At 38.9% G+C, this 21,700-nt stretch overlaps 2 protein-coding genes across 10 annotated transcripts in view; one reads left to right on the top strand and one right to left on the bottom strand.

Moving 5' to 3' along the window:
• Positions 1–21,700, top strand: part of RPL27A (ribosomal protein L27a) — a 1,008,958-nt gene that overhangs the window by 772,206 nt on the left and 215,052 nt on the right. The gene's annotated exons all lie outside the window — the stretch shown is intronic.
• The window catches only part of STK33 (serine/threonine kinase 33), a 218,110-nt gene that overhangs the window by 73,865 nt on the left and 122,545 nt on the right, over positions 1–21,700 (bottom strand). For all 4 annotated transcript variants that reach the window (XM_050756205.1, XM_050756204.1, XM_050756206.1 and 1 more), the window contains exons 3-6: positions 19,712–20,097; positions 18,185–18,298; positions 9,374–9,487; positions 3,159–3,263 (exon numbers count right to left, since the gene is read on the bottom strand). In XM_050756205.1, coding sequence (XP_050612162.1) covers positions 3,159–3,263; positions 9,374–9,487; positions 18,185–18,298; positions 19,712–19,936 — 558 coding nt within the window. In that variant the 5' untranslated portion in view covers positions 19,937–20,097. The remainder of the gene's footprint in view (positions 1–3,158; positions 3,264–9,373; positions 9,488–18,184; positions 18,299–19,711; positions 20,098–21,700) is intronic.

Here is a 21,700-nt window from a genome sequence, read left to right as displayed (position 1 = left end):
TCATATAGGGGCATATTAAGATCACTTTAGGTATTCCGACAGCCAAGTCATCTGTTGAGTCAAAAAAGATTCATAGTCAACTAAAAAGTCTTTTCCATACACATTTCTATTCAAACACAGGGTACCCTTTATGTCTCCATTCTAACCTGTGCTGCTAGATTTTTGTTGTTTTTAAGATCTTGAGGTCTGATTTTGTTCTTATAAGCACTGTTAGTGCAACTTCTGTGTTCAATCAGTAAGTACGAAAACAGAAAGCGAAGGTTAACATCCTTTCTTCCTATAGCGCAATTCAGATTCACTGAATCTCAGGCAGTTTTAGAATTTCAAAAGTAACTATAAAATCTAACACATAAATAAGCTTTTGAACTGGACCATATTTTTTCCATTGACAGGACTGTACAGTTCACTGGTACATAAAATGATAAGTGAACTATTTGGAAGGAAAGGTTGGATTAGCAGTACTTGAAATATAAATTGATGTCAATTTTAAATATATAAGTTGGTCAAAGTTATATAAGTTATAACTGTTTTATAATTATTAGAAACAATTGTGTAGACCTGGAGAACATTTAGACTCACAAGAAACCATAGCATAGTCAGGCTGGATGATCCGTACCATGGCACAACCAATCAGGTGGCAATTTCTATTAGTACTTCAGATGGCTTCAATAGAAGGTCTACATGCTTGTGTGTGTTTATGAGGCAGAAGGGGTCAGACCTGACCTACGTGAATTAAGTTTGGAAAGCAATGCACTGGAAAAATCACAAACGATGGTTTCCTCTGCCTTCAAACTTATTCTAGATTTAGACTCCTGCTTGTGTTCATAATGGAGTAACAAAGACCAGACTTATCTTCCCACCTGAAACAACTTAAGAACTGGGCAAATATATAAAACTAATTTTTAGACATTAAACATCAGCCAGCATAGGGTAGTTATTCCTGAGAGAGAGAAAACACATGAGGCAGTCCCCATGATTATTCTAGCTTGCTGTCTAGAGAGTTTCCGGACCACAAAACAGGGAGAGGGAATCCAAGCAGAGTCTAGCAGTCTCCATGAGTAGAGAGCACGGAGCCGGAAGTCCAGGAAGGCCAAGACAACTAAAGTTCACAGGACAGAGCATCAAAGAGGAGAATGCTGTACAGAGAGAAATCTCCAGAGATTTGCAGAGGACCCCCTCAATTCTTCAGGAGAGTATGAATCAACACATGTGTATGAGGAAACTACCCAAAGCTGGGGGGAAAATATGCAAAAGGGACAGAGGGAACAATCACTGGAGCTTACACACAGCCAGGAACTGTTGTGCTCCCACGAGCCGGGGGTAAACCTCGTAATTCATGGAGCACTGGGGAGAGCCCCTCAGTAACAGGAAAAAATTATTCCTAAAGGTTGCTTTGGTGCCACCTAACGAATCTTAAAGCAAGCTTCAAAAAGTATCAAACTGTTTCCAAGTGACTTAACTATATCCTAGAATAAAGCTTAAGAATAATCATTAGAATATTAAAATATCTAGCATCTAACAAGGTAAAATTCACAACATCTGGCATCTGGCCAAAAATTAATAGGCATATAAAGCAGCAGGAAAGTAGAACCCATAATGAAGGGGGAAAAAAAACCAATAAATTGAAACTGACCTAGAAATGACACCCATGATAAAATTAGTAGAAAAGGACATGAAAACAGTTATTATAACTCTATTCAAGAAGACTGAGCATGTGAAGTAGACACATGGAATATATATATATTTTAAAAACCAAATCGTATTTCCACTGGAAGAGATTAACAACACAGACAACGCTACACAGAGAGAGATTACTGAATTTGAAGACAACAACAGAAACTATACAAAATGAAACAAGGAGATAAAAAATGTTTTAAAAAATGAACAGAGCATCAGTGAACTGTGGACAATATCAAGCAATCTAGCTTGGAGACCACAAAGTGGGGTGAGGGGAAGGCAAATACAAATGTGAGGAAATAGTAGCCCCCAATTTCCTAAATTTGATGAAAACCATAAACTCACAGATACCTGAACCCCAAACACACACACACACAAAAACATGAAGAAAATGATCAAGGCACATTATAATCAAATGGCTTAAAACTGATGATAATGAATAAAACTATTCTATGAAGATTTGGGGATAAAAGAAATCACAACTCTAAGACTGAAAAGGGCAGAGACTTTGGGCATCATTGCCATATACTGCTCTCATAAAGGATAACTGTGGTCTTTAATTGTTATCAAGCACCCCTAATGAATCAAGCATAATGTACAACCCAAATTGACTATTACTACCTTAGACACTGGCCTAGGAGACAGAAAACAATAGCTACCATTTAATGAGACAGATGCTTTATATCAATTGTCTCATGTAATCCTTCAACAGCAACCAAGTGAAGTCAACACTGTTAACAAGCCCATTTTACAGATGAGGGAACTGTGATATGGGCAAGTTGAATAACTTGTCCATGTTCTCATGGATAACTAAGAAGTGGTGGAGACAGGATTCAAATGCACAGGCAATATGATTCCAGAGTTCTTATGCCTAATCCATACATTATTACTCTTCTAAGAGAAAACACCCAAGCCCACAAGCATTAAACAATCTGGAGGCAGAATGGCGAATAATCCAGGCTTCTGAACAACTCTAAATAAAAATTACAGGTAAAGAGAATGATAACATCTAGGGAAATATGAAGATAAAACACATTCGTAAGACATAGGTGAAAAAAATATCTCCTACAAACTATAGTGAAAAATATACTCATACCAATTTGATTATGTAGTTAACTTTGCAAAATTCTGAAACTATTCCAATAAACTTTAATGGAGAAACTAAGGATCAAAGCAAAAGGAAAGGTACCTCTAAGAAAGTTTTAATCACTGTTTGGTTGTGTATGAAGTTGTTGTAATTTTAAACATTTGTTTTCAACATGCCACCCAAAACATATTACCGAAGACATCAATCTAATCATCAGACATCTAATTATACAATCAATAATAAAAGTCCTCCAGAATGTTCTCATCAATCTCCAATGACAGATTCATGCCAAGGACATGAGCAACTGTGCCCCAAAGGGATTACTTCAGAATGGAATGGTATTCATTTTGTAATAATAACAACTTTCAAAATGCAGCACCTAATAGAGCTTTACCTTTGGCGTTTCAAATACTTGTTCCAGATGTATGATGTGTTCATGTTTTACACTTTTCAGAATGTTCACCTCTCGTTCAAGTAACTTCACAGCAGAGCTTCCAGCCTTAATCAATGAAGAAACACAGATTTCACATAATGAAAATCACTCCTACATTCCTCGACAGAAAAGTTTGTTATTTTATGTTTTCCTACTTCTTTTCCTACAACTTCATATTTGAAGTGAATTCATACATTTTTTGAGATGTTTCTTTTTCAAATGATATGCCATTTATTCCCATGATCAGATTAAATTATGCCCCTTCTTTCCTTTGTCCAATTTTAAGTTACATATAATTTAGCCTCAAGCCACATCTGTTTCTTGAATTGTTTCTATAACTTAGCTACAACATGGTATCTGTCCCCTCACAAAACTACTAAAATTACTCCAACTTTTAATATGCTTTTTGATATTTCCTTTAAAAATATGTTGATCCCTTGATGTTAGCATAATAAAAACAAAATCTACTTCCAAGGACATAACTTGGGGAAGATAAAAACAAAAAGTTTTTATTTTGTTTTGCTGTTGTCTTGTTTTGATTTGATTATACATATATATGAAAAAATAATAGGCAATGAGATTCTACACTTGGCTCTGCACTGTGTTATTTCCTGGCCTGCCTGGTTAACTGAGGGAGAAACAGAGAGAGAGATGGAAAGAGAGAGAGCGAGACAGACAGAGAGAGACAGAGATACAAAGAGAGAGAGATCTTGCCTTCAGATGTTAGATGTCTCCTAACATCTAACACTCACCAGGCAGAGAGCAAAAGGCAAAGTCAGTAACACTCCAAGGAGCACAAGGACTTCATTTGGGGTGTAGGTAATCGATTATCTACAATGTCCTCTATCTCAGAAATTCTAGAAGGGCTTTCTCCACCCTCACCAACACCGCCCTGCCAAATCATCACCCCTATTGATCTTGAAATTGCCATTATTTGAGGATAAGCATTGTCCTCATTTATGGGTTTTATTTCTGTCTCATGTGTCAGTGTGAAGAAACCACCAAACTGGCTTTGTGTGAGCAACATGGCTGTTTATTTCACCTGGGTGCAGGCAGGTTGAGTCCGAAAAGAGAGTCAGCAAAGGGTGGTGGGATTATCATTAGTTCTTAGAGGTTTTGGGATAGGCGGTGGAGTTAATAGCAATGTTTTGGGGGCAGGAGGTGGATCTCACAAAGTACATTCTCAAGGGTGGGGGAGATTATAAAGAACCTTCTTAAGGGTGGGGGAGATTACAAAGTACATTGATCAGTTAGGGTGGGGCAGAGACAAATCACAATGGTGGAATGTCATCAGTTAGGGCTATTTTCACTTTTGTGGATCTTCAGTTGCTTCAGGCCATCTGGATGTACACATGCAGGTCACTGGGGATATGATGGCTTAGCTTGGGTGCAGAGGCCTGACATTCCTGTCTTCTTATATTAATAAGAAAAATAAAACAAAATAGTGGTAAAGTGTTGGGGCAGTGAAAATTTTTGCGGGTGGTGTGGAGAGATAATGGGTGATGTTTCTCAGGGCTTCTTCGAGTGGGATTAGGGGCAGCGTGGGAACCTAGAGTGTGAGAGATTCAACTAAAGAAAGATTTTGGGGTAAAGGGTGATATTGTGGGGTTGTTAGAAGGAGCATTTGTCATATAGAATTATTGGTGATGGCCTGGATATGGTTTTGTATGAATTGAGAAACTAAATAAAAGACACAAGGTCCAAATAAAAGAAGGAGAAAAATAGGTATTAAAGGACTAAGAATTGGGAGTACGCAGGACGTCCAATTAGAGGGTGTCCAAGGGGGTTCAATGTTATTGTTTACTTGGTTGGTGAGTATTTGGGCTCTATCCTTCAGTTTTTTTTTAATGTTGTCATATACCAGGCCAGATTGATTTAGGTAAAAACAACATTCTTCATTTAAAAATATACAGAGTCCCCCCCGCCTTTTTTTTTATTAGTGAAAAAGTCAGAGCCTTGTCGAATTTGGATGAAAGAGAAATGCAAAGCCAGCAATTGTTTGTTAAAGAAGGATTAGAAACGGCTAGGAGAGAGTGAGATTGATAGTGTGGTGGAGATAGCTGGGGAGAGGTTAGAGGGTGGCATGAGAATAAGAGCGAGTATAAAAGTAAAGAACAGGACTTCATCAGGGTCAAAGTATTGGAGTGTACTTTGTCACTGAAGATCTTCCATACACTTAAAGAGAGACTTAAGGGTGGCAGTTTGAGGTAAAACCAGGAGCCACTAAATACCAAGAGCCTGAGAAACTGCTTGGATGTTTTGACTAATAAAGGCCCGTCCATTATTGGACTGTATAGAGGTGGGAAGGCCAAACTGAGGAATTACGTCTGACAGAATGGTGGCTTTCTCAGACCCTGTGGGAAAGGCCTCTACCCATCCAGTGAAAGTGTCTACCCAGACCAAGAGGTATTTTAGTTTCCTGACTCGAGGCATTGTGAGTAAAGTCAATTTGCCAGTCCTGGGCAGGGGCAAATACCTGAGCTTGATGTATACGGAAGGGAGGGGTCCTGAACAATCCCTGAGGAGTAGTAGAATAGCAGATGTAACACCGAGAAGTGATTTCCTTAAGGATAGATTTCCACGATGGAAAGGAAATGAGAGGTTCTAAGAGGTGGGCTAGCAACTTGTAACCTACATGCAAGAGGTTATGAAATGACGATAGAATAGAATGGGCCTGTGAGGCTGGAAGGAGATATTTTCCTTGGTCCAAGAACCATTTGCCTTGTGTGGGAAGAGATTGAAAGGTGGAAGTTTCAGTGGAAGAGTAAGCGGGAGTGACCGATGAAAAGGAGAAAAACTGACCATGAGGGACTGAAGTTGGAATGCTAGCTGCTTCTCTAGCTACCTTATCAGCATAAGCATTGCCCTGAGCGATGGGATCTGATGCCTTTTGATGGCCCTTGCAGTGAATGACTCCAGCTGCCTTTGGAAGTAAAGCAGCCTTGAGAACAGTTTTTATTAAAGAGGCATTAATGATGGAGGACCCTTGTGTAGCAAGGAAACCTTTCAGCTCATAAAACAGCATGGTGGTGCAGGATATGGGGTCAGTATAAATATTGACACATAGTCCCTTTACAAGAGTGAGGGCCCGAATTAAGGCAATGAGTTCGGCTTGCTCAGAGGTAGTGGAGGGGGGCAGAGCAGTAGCCTCAATGATAGATGTGGAAGATACTATAGCATAGCCTGCCTTTGCTGGTGTGTGGCGATTAGGCCTGGTGGAACTGCCATCAATAAACCAAGTGTGAAAAGGATGAGGAACAGGAAAGAAGAAAATATGGGGAAATGGGGTGAATGTCAGGTGTATCAGGGAGACACAGTCATGGGGGTCAGGTGTGGTATCAGGAATAATGGGGAAGGCCGGATTGAAGTCTGGGCCAGGAACAATGGTAATTGTGGGAGACTCAACAAAGAGTGAGTATAGCTGAAGGTGCTGGCGGGGCAGAAAGAATATGTGTCAAGCATGAGGAGGAAAATAGATTTTGGAAGTTATGAGAACTGTAGGGTGTGAGTTGAGCATAATCTGTGATTTTTGAGGGCCTCTAAATGTATTAGGGCTGCGGCAGCCGCTGCACAGCGACATGATGGCCAGCCTAAAACAGTAAGGTCAAGTTGTTTGGACAGAAAGGCTACAGGACGCGATCCTGGTCCTTGTGTAAGAATTCCAACTGCACAGCCCTGCACTTCGGCTGTGTGTAATGAAAAGGGCTGGGATGAGTCAGGGAGAGCTAGGGTGGGGGCAGTCTCTAAAGCTGTCTTCAAGGAATGGAAAGAGGAGTGGGGAATGGATTTAGGATCTATGGTGTCGGCTACGTTTCCTTTTGTGAGTTTATATAATGGTTTTGTTAGGATGGCAAAACTAGGTATCCAAAGTCAAAAGTATCCAACCATGCCTAGGAAGGAAAGGAGTTGTTGTTTTGTAGAAGGTGTTGGTGTTTGAGAGATCAGTCGGACACAACTGGCAGGGAGAGCATGTGTGTTTTTATGAAGAATTATGCCAAGGTAGGTAACGGATGGAAAAGAAATTTGAGCTTTGGAGGGGGATACCCGATATCCTTTGGAGAATAAATGCTGAAGGAAGAGAAGGGTGTCTTGTTGAGAAGATTCAAAGGAGGGGCTACAAAGAAGAAGGTCATCAATATATTGAATAAGGTGAGAAGCAGAGTGGTGGAAAGAAAGTAAACCATGAGAAAGAGCTTGGCTTAAGTAATGAGGGCTGTCCCTGAAACCTTGCGGCAGCACAGCCCAGGTAAGCTGCTGGGACTGATGGGTGTCAGGGTCAGTCCAGGTGAAAGCAGAGAGAGTCTGGGTTGGGTGCAAGGAATAGTAAAGAAGAAATTGATAGGTGGAAGTTTTAGGCCTGACAATTTCCAATAAAAAGTCTCCCTGCAAGGAATAACAAAGGTGCTATTCCTCCACCTCCCATCCACCTGATTTGGGAAAATACATAACGGTTCTTAAGGGAGTGGAAATGGATTAGTCATAAGGCAAATTTTGCCTAATTAAAATTTTACCTAGTGTCATTCCAGCTTCCAATTACCTCTCCTTCTCAACCTTTAGCATCTCAGGAGTGGGTGGGACACTGCCCATCATACTATGCCCCGCCCAAGGATTAAGTCACATATATAGGTTAACCTAGAACAGCAGTCCCTGACCTTTTTGGTACTAGGGACTGATTTCATGGAAGACAATTTTTCCATGAACCAGGGTTGCGGGAGAGGGCATGGTTTCAGAGTGAAACTGTTCTACCTCTGATCATCAGGCATTAGTTGGATTCTCATAAGGAGCATACAACATAGATCCCTCACATATACAGTTCACAGTAGAGTTTGTGCTCCTATGAGAATCTAATGCCACCACTGATATGACAGGAGGCAGAGCTCAGGTGGTGATGCTCACTCGCCTGCTGCTCACCTCCTGGTGTGGAGCCTGGTTCCTAACAGGCCATGAACAGGTACCAGTCCAAGACCTGGGGGCTGGGGACCCTCGACCTAAAGGATCAAGAGAAATAGTGACTGTGAGGAGTGAATTTTTGTCTAGACTAGATATGGAAAGTTACCCCAATTTCTCCTAATATCCATCTCGATTCTGTTTCTCTCCCCTTCCCAAATGGCTTGACCTGAATATAACACAATATTACACTATTCACTTCATATACTGACTATATAGTTTTATCTTACTGTCTTATGGTCTCACAAACTCTCAACATAAATACGAATATGAAAGATTATTAATTCCTAAAGTTGCAAGTAGGCATGATAGTTACATAACCCAAAAACTGAACCCCTAACCCTACCTAACACCAAAGAAGCAAAGGAAATAACATCTCAGGTAGCACTTAGGATGCTACCTATGGTTCTAAAGAATTCTAAAATTTTCTAGAAAGGCTCTTAATCCCTTTATTAAGATTGATATGTTACCTTACTAAACATTAGGGAGAAATGGTATGTAATTTGCTACAGTTTGTTTTAAATAATACATAAAACCTACCATTTTGTTTTTTAAATGTGATATTTATCATCACAAATCCTAGGGGAAAACACCATAATGTTGTTTGGTTTTTCCCAGGCACAGAAATGCAAAAGGTTGATGAAATGATCAGGTGTCAAGTCTGAGGTCTCAGACTTTATCATCAAGAGAAGCCCAGTCGTTTCCCAGTTCGAGAGGAAATCTAGTGAGGAGTGCAGCAGATAAAAGAGCATAACGTAGATAGTTGAAGCAAAAAGTGATTCAACGTGAAAGAGCAGGCAGGATGAACAAACAGAATTAGCTAACAGTGAGGAAATGAAAGGAGAGGATAGGAGAAAAGTGTATCAAAACAACATCAGGACAGAGTATCAGCACTTCTAGCTAAGATATCTCTAGCCCACAGCCCTGTGCCTACAGATACTGAGAACCAGCCCTTATCTTCAGCATACTCTGGTAAAATTTACCTATTTTTTGTTATATTGGTTATATTATTCCTTCCATTTGTTTTTTCCAGGCAGCACTTGCCTACTTGAGTTCACAAACTAGTCCCTTTCCAGGAGGCTAGAGAAATGCCATGCTTCTCTAGGGGATCAGCCCAGGCTGGGACCTCGGGGTGAGAGGCAGCTTGTGTTAGTGTGAAAAGCTGTACTGCCCACACCCACCCTGCACTAACACTGTGCCCTCAGTAGGATGCTGCTAATGAGCCTTACCTTTTCTTTGTTCACTTTTTTAATTGCCCACTTCGTTTCTGTTTCCTTGTCTGTCGCTTCAATGACCATTCCAAAGCTCCCTTTTCCCAATATTCTTCCAAAGGTATAGATTTCCTGGAGGAAAAAAAAAAAAAAAAAAAAAAAAGAGTTCTTTGTCTCTCTATGCCATTCAACAGCTATTAAAAATGAACGGCCGGGTGCGGTGGCTCACGCCTGTAATCCCAGCACTTTGGGAGGCCGAGACGGGCAGATCACGAGGTCAGGAGATCTAGACCATCCTGGCTAAAGCGGTGAAACCCCATCTCTACTAAAAATACAAATAATTAGCCGGGCGTGGTTGCAGGCGCCTGTAATCCCAGCTACTCGGGAGGCTGAGGCAGGAGAATGGCAAGAACCTGGGAGGCGGAGCTTGCAGTGAGCAGAGATGGCGCCACTGCACTCCAGCCTGGTTGACAGAGCGAGATTCTGCCTCAAAAAAAAAAAAAAAAAAAAAGAACATATAATACTGACAGATACTCACCCAAGGGAAAAGAGATTCTGCTCCAAGTTAAAATCAAATAGAAGACACTACATATTTTCTCCAATATTAATAAACACATCTTAACCAAAAATAAGTGTTGATGAATTTTATTAAGTGTCCTTTGGAAGAAAACCATAAAAATCCTAATGGTGAAATGTGGAAAAACTCAAAAGTATAAAAATGAATCTCTTTCAAACTATAATATATTAATGAAATATCTTCATAAGAAAAAGGAGAAATGGAGTACTAATATATATACATAAGTGTGTGCAGATATAAAATACACTCACGCCAAAAAATCCCAAATCTCTGAGAGCTATACTACAAAATCAACACATAGTAACTACTGAACAAATGTTTCCTTATTTAAAAACTAATGCTTTTCCTTTATCTTATTAAAAATCACTTTTGTTTTATTCCTTTTGCTTTAGAAAAAGCAGTAGGTGACAAAAATTTCAACACAGATCAGCACTGAGAAAAAAAATAACCACTACTCATGAAACCATCATCCAAACCAAGAATCCATCCTCTTATCATTTAACTTCTACCTAAAAAGAAAGAATACATTGGTTTTGCCAACACCACCATTTTGGTTTGCATTGTAAATAATAAACAGCTAACTCATTTACTCTTTCATTTCTTGTAAATTTGGTTTTGGGGGAGTCAGTCTCCCTGATTCAAATCAACTCCAGGGAATTAACAAGAGTTTCTGGACCCATCATGCATAGGAACCAGAACATGGGAGAGCAGCTGAACTAATGCCACTAGGTAATGCCCTGGTTGGATCAGCTAGTCAAAGCCTTCCATAGAAATACCACTCTCAAAATGCCACTCTCTCTCTGTGTGATCACTTTCACATTCACCATGTGTATTAGTCCGTTTTCATAATGCTGATAAAGATACCCGACACCGGGCAATTTACAAAAGAAAGATAACTTACAGTTCCACATGACTGGGGAGGCTTCACAATCATGTCAGAAGGCAAGGAGGAGCAAGTCACATCTTACATGGATGGAAGCAGGCAAAGAGAGGGCTTATACACAGAAACTCCCGTTTTTAAAACCATCAGATCTCGTGAGATCCATTCACTATCATGAGAACAACATGGAAAAGACCCACCCCCGTGATTCAATCATCTCACATGGTTCCCTCCCATGACACATGGGAATTATGGGAGCTACAAGATGAAATTTGGGTGGGGACACAGAGCCAAACCATATCATTCCAACTCTGGCCCTTCCCAAATCTCATAACTTCACATTTCAAAACCAATCATGCCTTCCCAACAGTCCCCCAAAGTCTCAACTCATTTCAGCATTAACTCAAAAGTCCACATCTAAGACAAGGTAAGTCCCTTCTGCCTATGAGCCTGTAAAATCAAAAGCAAGTTAGTTACTTCCTAGATACAATGGGGGTATAGGCATTGGGTAAATAATGGTCATTACAAATGGGAGAAATTGGCCAAAACAAAAAGGCTACAGGCCCCATGCAAGTCCGAAATCCAGTGGGGCAGTCAAATCTTAAAGCTCCAAAATGATCTCCTTTGACTCCATGTCTCATATCCAGGTCACGCTGAAGCAAGAGGTAGGTTCCCATAGTCTTGGGCAGCTCTGTCCCTGTAGCTTTGCAGGGTACAGCCTCCCTCCTGGCTGCTTTCACAGGCTGACATTGAGTGTCTGTGGCCTTTCCAGGTGCATGGTGCAAGCTGTCAGTGGATCTACTATTCTGGGGTCTGGAGAATGGTGGCCCTCTTCTCACAGCTCCACTAGGCAGTGCCCCAGTAGGGAATCTGTGTGGGGGCTCCCACCCCATATTTCCCTTCTGCACTTCCCTAGAAGAGGTTCTCCCTGAGGATCCTGCTCTTGTGGCAAACTTCTGCCTGGGCATTTCCATATATCTTCTGAAATCTAGGTGGAGGTTCCCAAACCCTAATTCTTGACTTCTGTGCACTTGCAGACTCAACACCACATGAAAGCAGCCAAGGCTTGAGGCTTGCAGCCTCTGAGGCCACAGCCCAAGTTCTATGTTGGGCCCTTTCAGCCATGGCTGGAGTGGCTAGGATGCAGGGCACCAAGTCCCTAGGCTGCACACAGCATGGGAATCCTGGGCCCAGCCCATGAAACCACTTTTTCCTCCTAGTACTCTGGGTAATGGGAGGGGCTGCTGTGAAGACCTCTGATATGCCCTGGAGACATTTTTCTCATTGTCTTGGAGATTAACATTTGGCTCTGGTTACTTATGCAAATTTCTGCAGCCAGCTTGAATTTCTCCTCAGAAAATGGGATTTTCTTTTCTATTGCATTTTCTATCGCAGGCTGCAAGTTTTCTAAATTTTTGTGCTCTGCTTCTCTTACAAAACTGAATGCCTTTAACAGCACCCAGCTTACCTCTACAATGCTCTGCTGCTTAGAAAGTTTTTCCACCTGATACCCTAAATCCTCTCTCTCAAGTTTAAAGTTCCACAAACTTCTAAGGCAGGTGCAAAATGCTGCCAGTCACTTTAATAAAACATAACAAGAGTCACCTTTACTCCAGTTCCCAACAAGTTCCTCATCTCCATCTGAAACCACCTCAGCCTGAATTTCATCGTCCATATCATTATCAGCATTTTGGTCAAAGACATTCAACAAGTCTCCAGGGAGCTCCAAACTGTCCCACATTTTCCTGTCTTGTTCTGAGCCCTCCAAATTGTTCCAACCTCTGCCTGTTACCCAGTTCCAAAGTCACTTCTGGCCGGGTGCGGTGGCTCATGCCTGTAATCCCAGTATTTGGGAGGCTGAGGCGGGCAGATTATGAGGCCAGGAGATCTAGACCATCCTGGCCAATATGGTGAAACCCCATCTCTACTAAAAATACAAAAATTAGCTGGGTGTGGTGGCCTGTGCCTGTAATCCCAGCTACTCAAGAGGCTGAAGCATGAGAATAGCTTGAACCCAGGAGGGGAAGGTTGCAGTGAGCTGAGACTGCACCACTGCACTCAGCCTGGTGACAGAGCAAGACTCCATCTCAAAAAAAAAAAAAAGTCACTTCTACATTTGTGGGTATATTTTTGGCAGCACCCCACTCCTGGTACCAATTTACTGTATTTGTCCATTTTCACACTGCTGATAAAGACATACCCGAGACTGGGCAATTTACAAAATAAAAAGGTTCATTGGACTTAGAGTTCCACATGGCTGCGGAGGCCTCACAATCATGGCAGAAGGCAAGGAGGAGCAAGTCACGTCTTACATGGATGGAAGCAGGCAAAGAGAGGGTCTGTGCAGAGAAACTCCCATTTTTAAAACCATCAGATTTTATGAGATCCAGTCACTATCATGAGAACAACACGAGAAAAACCTGCCCCCATGATTCAATCATCTCCCACAGGGTCCCTCCCATAAGAAGTGGGAATTATGGGAGCTACAAGATGAGATTTGGGTGGGGACACAAAACCAAACCATATCACCATGCAACAGGTAAATGAGAGGCTTGTCTTTGTATTTTCTAATGCGTACATTCCTTTCTTTTGTAACAGAAAATTCAATGCCCAACTAATTACTCACCTCCTTCATGAAGGGTTTCCTTGTTTCACACAATTGTGTCTGTTCTGTTATTTTTACTCCTATCACTATTTATGTATTGGTCCTCAAACAATATTATTGCTTTTTTGTTTACAAACCTTTTGGCTCATTTCTTTTCTTCCAAGACAGTCTAAAAGCTCCTAAAGGAGCTGTTTCTTTTGTATCTCTTAAAAAAACCTAACTCCTCTCTCTTCCTTGATACCACTTAATAGCACATGATAGAATTAAAGTCAGAAAACTTAGATAATTATAAAATAGTACAAAACATAATTTTATTTTTATATTTATATGCAACTCTCAATTATATACAGAGATACCTCAGAGATATTGTGTATTCAGTTCCAGACCACCACCATAAAGCAAAAATTTCAATAAAGCATATAAAAGTTATGTTTACACTATATTATAATCTATTAACTGCAATAGCATTATGTCTAAAAATGTACACAAAATTTTAAAATGCTGTATTGCAAAAAAAAATGCGAACAAACATAACAATGCAGTTGTAATCTTTTTGCTGGTGGAGGGTCCTGCCTCCATGTAGATGACCGATGACTGATTAGGGTAGTGATGGTTGAAGACTGGAATGGCTGTGGCAATTTCTAAAAATAAGACAACCACGAAGTTTGGTGCATCAACTGACTCTTCCTTTCATAAAATATTTCTCTGTAGCATGTGATGCTGCTTGATAGCATTTTATTCACAGCAGAACTTCTTTCAAAACTGAAACCAGTGCTCTCAAACCCCGCCACTGCTTTATCAACTATGTTTATGTAATATTTTAAATTTTGTTGTCATTTCAAAAATGTTCACAGCATCTTCACCCGGAGTGTATTCCATCTCAAGAAATCACTTTCTTTGCTCATCCATAAGAAGCAATTCTTCACTCATTCATGTTTTATCATAAGACTGCAAAAAGTCAGTCCCATCTTCAGGCTCCACTTCTAGTTCTCTTGTTGTTTCCATTATATCTATAGTTACTTTATCCACTTAAGACTTGAACCCTTCAGTCATCCATGAGGGTGGGAATCAATGTTTACCAGACTCCATTAATGTTGATATTTTGACCTTCTCTCATGAATCACAAACGTTCTTAATGGCTTCTAGCATGATGAATCCTTTCCAAAAGATTTTCAACTTAATCTGCCCAGATCCATCACTATCTGTAGCAGATATAACCTTATGAAATTTATCTCTTAAATAATAAGGCTACAAAACGGAAATCACTTTGATCCATGGGCTACAGAATGAATGTTGTGTTAGCAGGCATGAAAACAACATCCATCTTGTACATCTCCATTAGAGCTTTTGGGTGACCAGGTGCATTGTCAATGAGCAGTAATATTTGGAAAGGAGACTTTTTTTCTGAGCAGTAGGTCTCAAATGTGGGCTTAAAATTTCAGTAAATCATGCTATAAGCAAAGGTGCTATCATTCAGGCTTTGTTTTTCTATTTAAAGAGCACAGGCAGAGTAAATTTAGCATAAATTCTTAAGGCCCTAGGAATTTCAAAATGGTAAATGAGCACTGGCTTCAACTTAAAGTCACCAGCTTCATTAGCCACTAACAGGAGAGTTAGCCTATCCTTTGGGGCTGTGAAGCCAAACATTGATTTCTCCTCTCTAGCTATGAAAGGATTAGTTAGCATCTTCTTTCCATATAAGGCTTAAATCAGTTGTTTAGTGTAGCCACCTTCTATCAATGGTCTTAGCTAGATCTTCTGGATAACTTGCTGCAGCATCTACATCAGCACTGGCTGCTTCCACCTTGCACTTGTATGTTATAGAGACAGTGACTTTCCTTAAACCTCCTGAACCAGTATGTGCTAGCTTCAAGTTTTTCTCCTACAACATCCTCACTTCTCTCCCCTTCACAAAACTGAAAAGAGTTAGGGCCTTGCTCTGGATTAGGCTTTGGCTTAAGCGAATGTTGTGCTTGGTTTGATCTTCTTCCAAATCATTCAAACTTTCTCCATATCAGCAACAAAGCTGTTTTGCTTATCAGTCATGTGTTCACTGGAATAGCACTTTTAATTTTATTCAACAACTTTTCTTTTGCATTAAAAACTTGGTTAACTGGTGCAAGAGGCCTAGCTTTTAGCCTAGCTTGGCCTTCAACATGCCCTCTTCATTAGGCTTAATCATTTCTGGCTTTTGATTTAAAGCAAAAGACATGTAACTCTTCCTTTCACTTGAAACACTATCGGGTTATTAATTGTCCTGACTTTAATATTGTCTCTCAGGGACTAGGAAGGGCCAAGGAGAGGGAGAGAGATGGAAGAATGGTCATCACTGGAGCAATCAGAATGCACACAACACTTATTAAGTGTGCCATCTTATATGGGTGCAATATGTGACACCCCCAAACAAGTACAATAGTAACATCAAAAATCACGGATCACAGATCACAATAGATACAATAATGAAGAAAAAGTTTGAAATACTGTGAGAATTACCAAAATGTGACACAAAGGCACAAAATGAGCATATGCTGTTGGAAAAATGGCACCAACAGACTTGCTTGACACAGTTGCCAAACCTTCAAATTTGTAAAAGATGCAAGATCTGCAGAGTGCAATAAATCAAAGCACAATATGATGAAGTATGCTTATATCTTATAAAGTGAGTTAAATCTCAACTAAAATGGTCATTTACCCTTTTCGCATTTACAAAATAATCTCTTCATAACCATTTCCCCAATTTTTCTTGTCCTTTAAAAGTTAAACTTTCATTTTCTCTCTAAATGGAACCACAATTTGAAGACAGTACTTCAATACTGTTTAAATAGGAATTCTAAAATGAGAAATGGCCAACTAGTTTTTTATAAACTAATCACTTTGTTCAATTAACTGCTCTGATATTAACACATGGTGATGAAGGAGAAAATAGTTTATTATTTCTAATAATTGTGTAAGGATGTTATTAAAATGATAATGTAGATCTATTTTTATTGACACAGAAGAAGTCCATGACATAGTGTACAGTGTGAAAAGCATATAAGATATGATTTCATGATGAAAATGTATGTATGTGGAGGTGCTTACATGGATATCTGGGAAAATGTTCATCTAAATATTAAAAGTAGTTATGTAAGGGTAATAGAATTGTGGATGCTTGTAATTTCCTTTTTTACACTCTTCTGAAATGTTTAAAATATTTAAAATGAGCCTATTTTATGGGGGGATAGAAGCTTCAACTTCAGCTACACCAGGTTAAGGTTACTTCTTTAAAATACGTATATATATTTGAAATATCCCCTAATTTAAAACAGGAAAAATGTTAAAGAAAAATAAAACAAAACTAGTACATGCATAGAAAAAGTTGAAGGTAATAATTTTTAAATTGGTTATATCTGGTTGATGATTTTTATTTTCTCCACACTTCTATTTGCCTAATTTTTCACAATGAACACATTTTGCTTTTATAAAAGCTCTTAAGACTAAATTTGTTATTTCTTTATTTTATTGTTTTTGGAGACAAGGTCTCACTCTGTCACCCAGGCTAGAATGCAGCAGTATGATCACAGCTCACTGCAGCTTCAAACTTCTGGGCTCAAGTGATACTCACATCTCAGCATCCCCGCAGCAGCCAGGATTACAGTTGCATGCCACTATACCCTGCTAAATTTTTTAAAAAATTTTGTAGAGAAGGAGTTTTGCTGTGTTGCCCAGTCTGGTCTCAAACTCTTGGCCTCAAGTGATCCTCCTTCCTCAGCCTTTCAAAATGCTGGGATAACAGGCATGAATCATCACGCCTGGCCCAAGACTAAATTTAAAACTTGGTAAATTTGTCTGTGTGTGTTGTAAGTACAGGCCTTTAATTAAAGGGGAGAAATTTAAACTTTTCAAGTCAGAGTTTCTCAGGCCAGGCAGCTTTTCTAAGCACTTCATGTAAGTTGCCAAATATCTTTTAAAATAAGTTTTGACATCAGGCTTGATCATTTCTAGCTTTTGATTTAAAGAGAAAGACATGCAACTCTCCCTTTCACGTGACCACTGTAGGATTAATAATTGGCCTAATTTCAATATTTTTGTGTATCAGGCACTAGGGAGGCCAAAGGAGAGGGAGAGAGATGAAGAGTGGTCAGTCAGCTGAGCAATCAGAACATAAACATTTATTAAGTATACCATCTTAAATGGGTGTAATTTGTGGTGACCCAAAGCAATTTAAATGGTAACATTAATGCAATTTTCTTCTTTTTGTGGTTATTCTTACTGCAGTTTCTTTAATGTAAAAACACACATTTTAATTTTTTATTGTTCTAATATTTAATTCATATTTTATATAATAATTTGAATCCTGGAAAAATAATATTGGTATTTATCCAATCGCAGGATGGAAAAGATGGAGGAGCTCACGAGGGAGATTCTGGCCTCACTATCAAGGAAGTGAACAGCCAAACTAACTAAAATCATCTAGTCCTTTTCTGCATCATGAAAAGGTCTAAACAAAGACACTGTTGTTTTCAGCAATGGCCAAGACCTGAAGATGAAACTATCCTCATTTTATCTAATGAAAATGTTCTCTACTTTAATTAAAATCCACTTGGTCCTCCATAAACAGAAAATAATTAATCTGTATTTTCTTTAGTAAAAATGTTACCATACTTGAAAATGGTATGTTTCCTCTTCCTTTCTCTAGAGATTTATTTTTAAATCATTTTTTTCCATTAACCATTGACTTAGAAGAAACCTGAAAGTTCACAGTAGCTTCATTTGCTTTCTATATACCTCAATAGCAGCTCCATTCTCAATCCTTATGTGAGGAACTTTCCCTTCTATAAAGTTGCCCCGACCCCACTGTTGTTGAGATGCTTTTCTCTCTACATTTGAGGTTCTTGAGGGCTGGAATCAAAAAAAAATTAATAAAAAAACAACAACTTTAAGATGTAATATTCTTGGTTGACAAAGAATCCTAATTTAGATAATCTGGTAACTCCTTAATGTGTGCCATGTTTACTATGCACAAGATTGTTTACTGTCTTTTTCAAATTCTAAGCCCTACACAATTCATTGGCTCATTAGGTTAAAGCAGACCTTAAGAAGTTATTCAATCCAATCCCCTGAATCCAGGAAAGTCTACATGATAACCAGCACAGCAGACTCATCAAAGTTTACCTAGTCATTCTCTGAAATCAAAGAAAGCAACTTTATAGCTTTCTCAATCACTCTCCTTTCACAATTTAACAACCATCTCAAATAGCTTATACATAAATTATTGGCCACTCAAAAATATGCTTTGAGTGAAAATAACATAGTAACAACTCACTCTGAGACATCCATATAGCAGTAACTATATGGTAACACAAATCAGAAATAACAGTCAAGGGAGAATATATGAAGAAGGTACAATTTTGAGGAATGGGAACCTGACTTTTCTTAGGCTTATTGCTCTCTGTCTCCAAAGTTGTGCTGTATCAACCACAATCTTACACACTGCCTATTCTATATAAAGATGAGTATGGCCAGGCACAGTGGCTCATGCCTGTAATCCCAGCACTTTGGGAGGCCGAGGTGGGTGGATCACATGAGGTCGGGAGTTCGAGACCAGCCTGACCAACATGGAGAAACCCCCCTCTCTACTAAAAATACAAAAAATTAGCTGGGCATGGTGGCACATGCCTGTAATCCCAGCTACTCAGGAGGCTGAGGTAGGAGAATCACTTGAACCCAGGAGGCAGAAGTTGTGGTGAGCTGAGATCATGCCATTGCATTCCAGCCTGGGCAACAAGAGCAAAAGTCTATCCCAAAAAATTTTTTTTAAAAAGATGAATACATCGAAATCAGTACAACTGGGTAGCCACAGATTATTTGTAACTAATGCAAACTGATTTTGTTAAGTATAGTTCATATTCCACCGAGACAACCACGACTTAAATAACAAAGCCATAACTACCCTTTACTTAACCACAACCATAAATCTCATTCTTCATCAGCTGAAGAAAATACTCAAAAATTCAGATTTAATTCAACTTGAAAACCAATTCATTTCTGCATAAACCATTAAAAAAAGAAGTGGGGATAACATGTTTAATTACCTCGTGTCCTGAGAAATAATTAATTTGGGCAGTGGTTGGAAACATAATATAACAAGTTACTAACCAAATTTACTCACCTCTTCTGTGAGAAAGAAATGTTTAATAGTAATGAAGGCAATGAATTAACTAACAAGAACTCATGGGATATGGATGAAGCTAGGAGTGCCATCAGGGAACAGGATATCAACTTGTGCTTAGATGTGGAATCTTTGATATTTACCAAATCTTTTCCAGAGGTTATGTCTCTGTTGATACTTTTTTCTTTTTTTCTCTCCAGTGAAATTAAAGACTCTGCACTACCAATGCTTGACGTCTGTGACATTTCCACCACTAAAACTGGAGGAACCCTTGTTTTGCTGGAACACACACAAAGTACATCTTTCTGAGAAGCAGATGAACAGTAAGGGCATTCTATGGATTTTTTATATAAGTCACTATCAGCCATTTGTTTAACGCTGCAACAAAAGCAACTTTAAAAATCCTTCCACTGTTTGAGGAAGAAAACCAGAACAGAAAGGATAAGGTAGTTGATGGTGAAAACTGTAACTTCGAACTGGTGAAGTCCTTAAGTTAAGGATGCACTAGACACATATTCACACGTGAGAGCTGCAGAAAGAAAAGAAATCACCATTTAGATAAATTCTTATCCTATTACCATCCTGGAAATCAGAGAAAAGCTAGCAACTAGCACTAGAAGCATCCTGTATAGACATGAAAAGGACAAAATAGGACCACAAAACTGCTGAAAAGCATGGTCTAAAACAGTATCTCATCAAACTGCAGTAGTGGGTTATGAAATCCATTCTGTGGGTTGATATCACTTTTTAAAAATAAAGTAGAATCAAATAGATAATAGAATATTTAGCATACCTCCTTGGAAATTTCTGTGAAACTTTTAATTAGACAGATATGTATGTATAGAGTGTGTGTGTGCGTGTGTACTTGATCACAGTATGAAATGTATTTCTTAATGTCGGTTTTGGTTTTTTAAAAGGTTTAATATATTGGTGTTAAACATACATTACTATGGTTTCAAATTTTAAACCTTAATCTATTTATTATTAGAGCAAATTCCTATTACATACTTTACAAAGGAGTGAATAATTCACTTTTTATAAAACTAGCTAATTCTAAAAGTTTAAGTATCCTCATAAGTATCCTCATTTTTATATTGAGCAAAAATAAAAATGAGTGGGTGCTACTTTTCCCTGAGCCTAAAATAAGTATGGCAGCATTTTACTTAACTAGGACCATTGGCAGCTGCATAGTGGCAAGTTGGAAAGATCTCATTTGAGGAGGAAGAAAAATACACTCTGCGGTACATATAAAGGAGTACCTTGAGAAACTTCCAGAAGTAATTGGGAGCACATTATTACAGTTTTATGCTATACCATTTCAAATAGTCTTTAAAAGTAGATTTTGTAGTCATAGATTGATAAAGCTGGGGATATATGCAATATACCGTTATCCTTTGAACTGGAATAAACTTGACTAGAATAGGAAATTAAATATATTTATTTCATTAAAGAAATAGTTGGTTTTCTAATCAGAAAGCTGTGCTGACTTTTATCCAATCCTTATCTATTGTGATTGGCAGGAAAATCTGCCAGGCCCATAGGATTTTATAAAAGATACTGCTAGTAGTTTACCTAAAAGTTGTCCTCCCATTCTTTCTTACAAACAAAATTCTGATTTTCTTTGGGGCAGCAATATGCTCATTAACATCCTACATTTCCGGGCTTCTCTTTCAGATTGGGGTAGCCATGTGACTTATGGCCATTAAGCTTAATAGAATGCAGGCAAAGCTGCACTTACAAGAAAATTTATACTCTTAAACCTTTATTAAAATCAGAGGAGAAAGGATAAAAATATACTAAGTGTGCAGTCAAATCTAAAAGATAGAAAAACATAATTAAAGAGCAAGATTAAGAAACAGAAATGACAAAGAAATTTTCTTGAATTTTGTCTATAAGGTCCCAAATAAATGGACTCTTCACTACCTCTCAGTTTTCATATCTCCTCTCTCTCAGATACAGTAGCCTCTTGCTGCTCCCCTAATATGCCAAGTATACTCCCTTTTCAAGGCTTTGTCCTTCTGCTTCCTCTGCCTGGGATGCTTTTCCCTCAAACATTCACACAGTTTGCTCCCGTGCTTCACTGTGCCTTCTGCTCAGTTGAAAGGCTTTCCTAACCACATCATCTAAAACAA

Source organism: Macaca thibetana, chromosome 14, assembly GCF_024542745.1.
Source record: "Macaca thibetana thibetana isolate TM-01 chromosome 14, ASM2454274v1, whole genome shotgun sequence".
Taxonomy (NCBI): domain Eukaryota; kingdom Metazoa; phylum Chordata; class Mammalia; order Primates; family Cercopithecidae; genus Macaca; species Macaca thibetana.
Note: the sequence above shows the minus strand (reverse complement) of the source record. Positions and strands in the feature narration are given on the sequence as shown.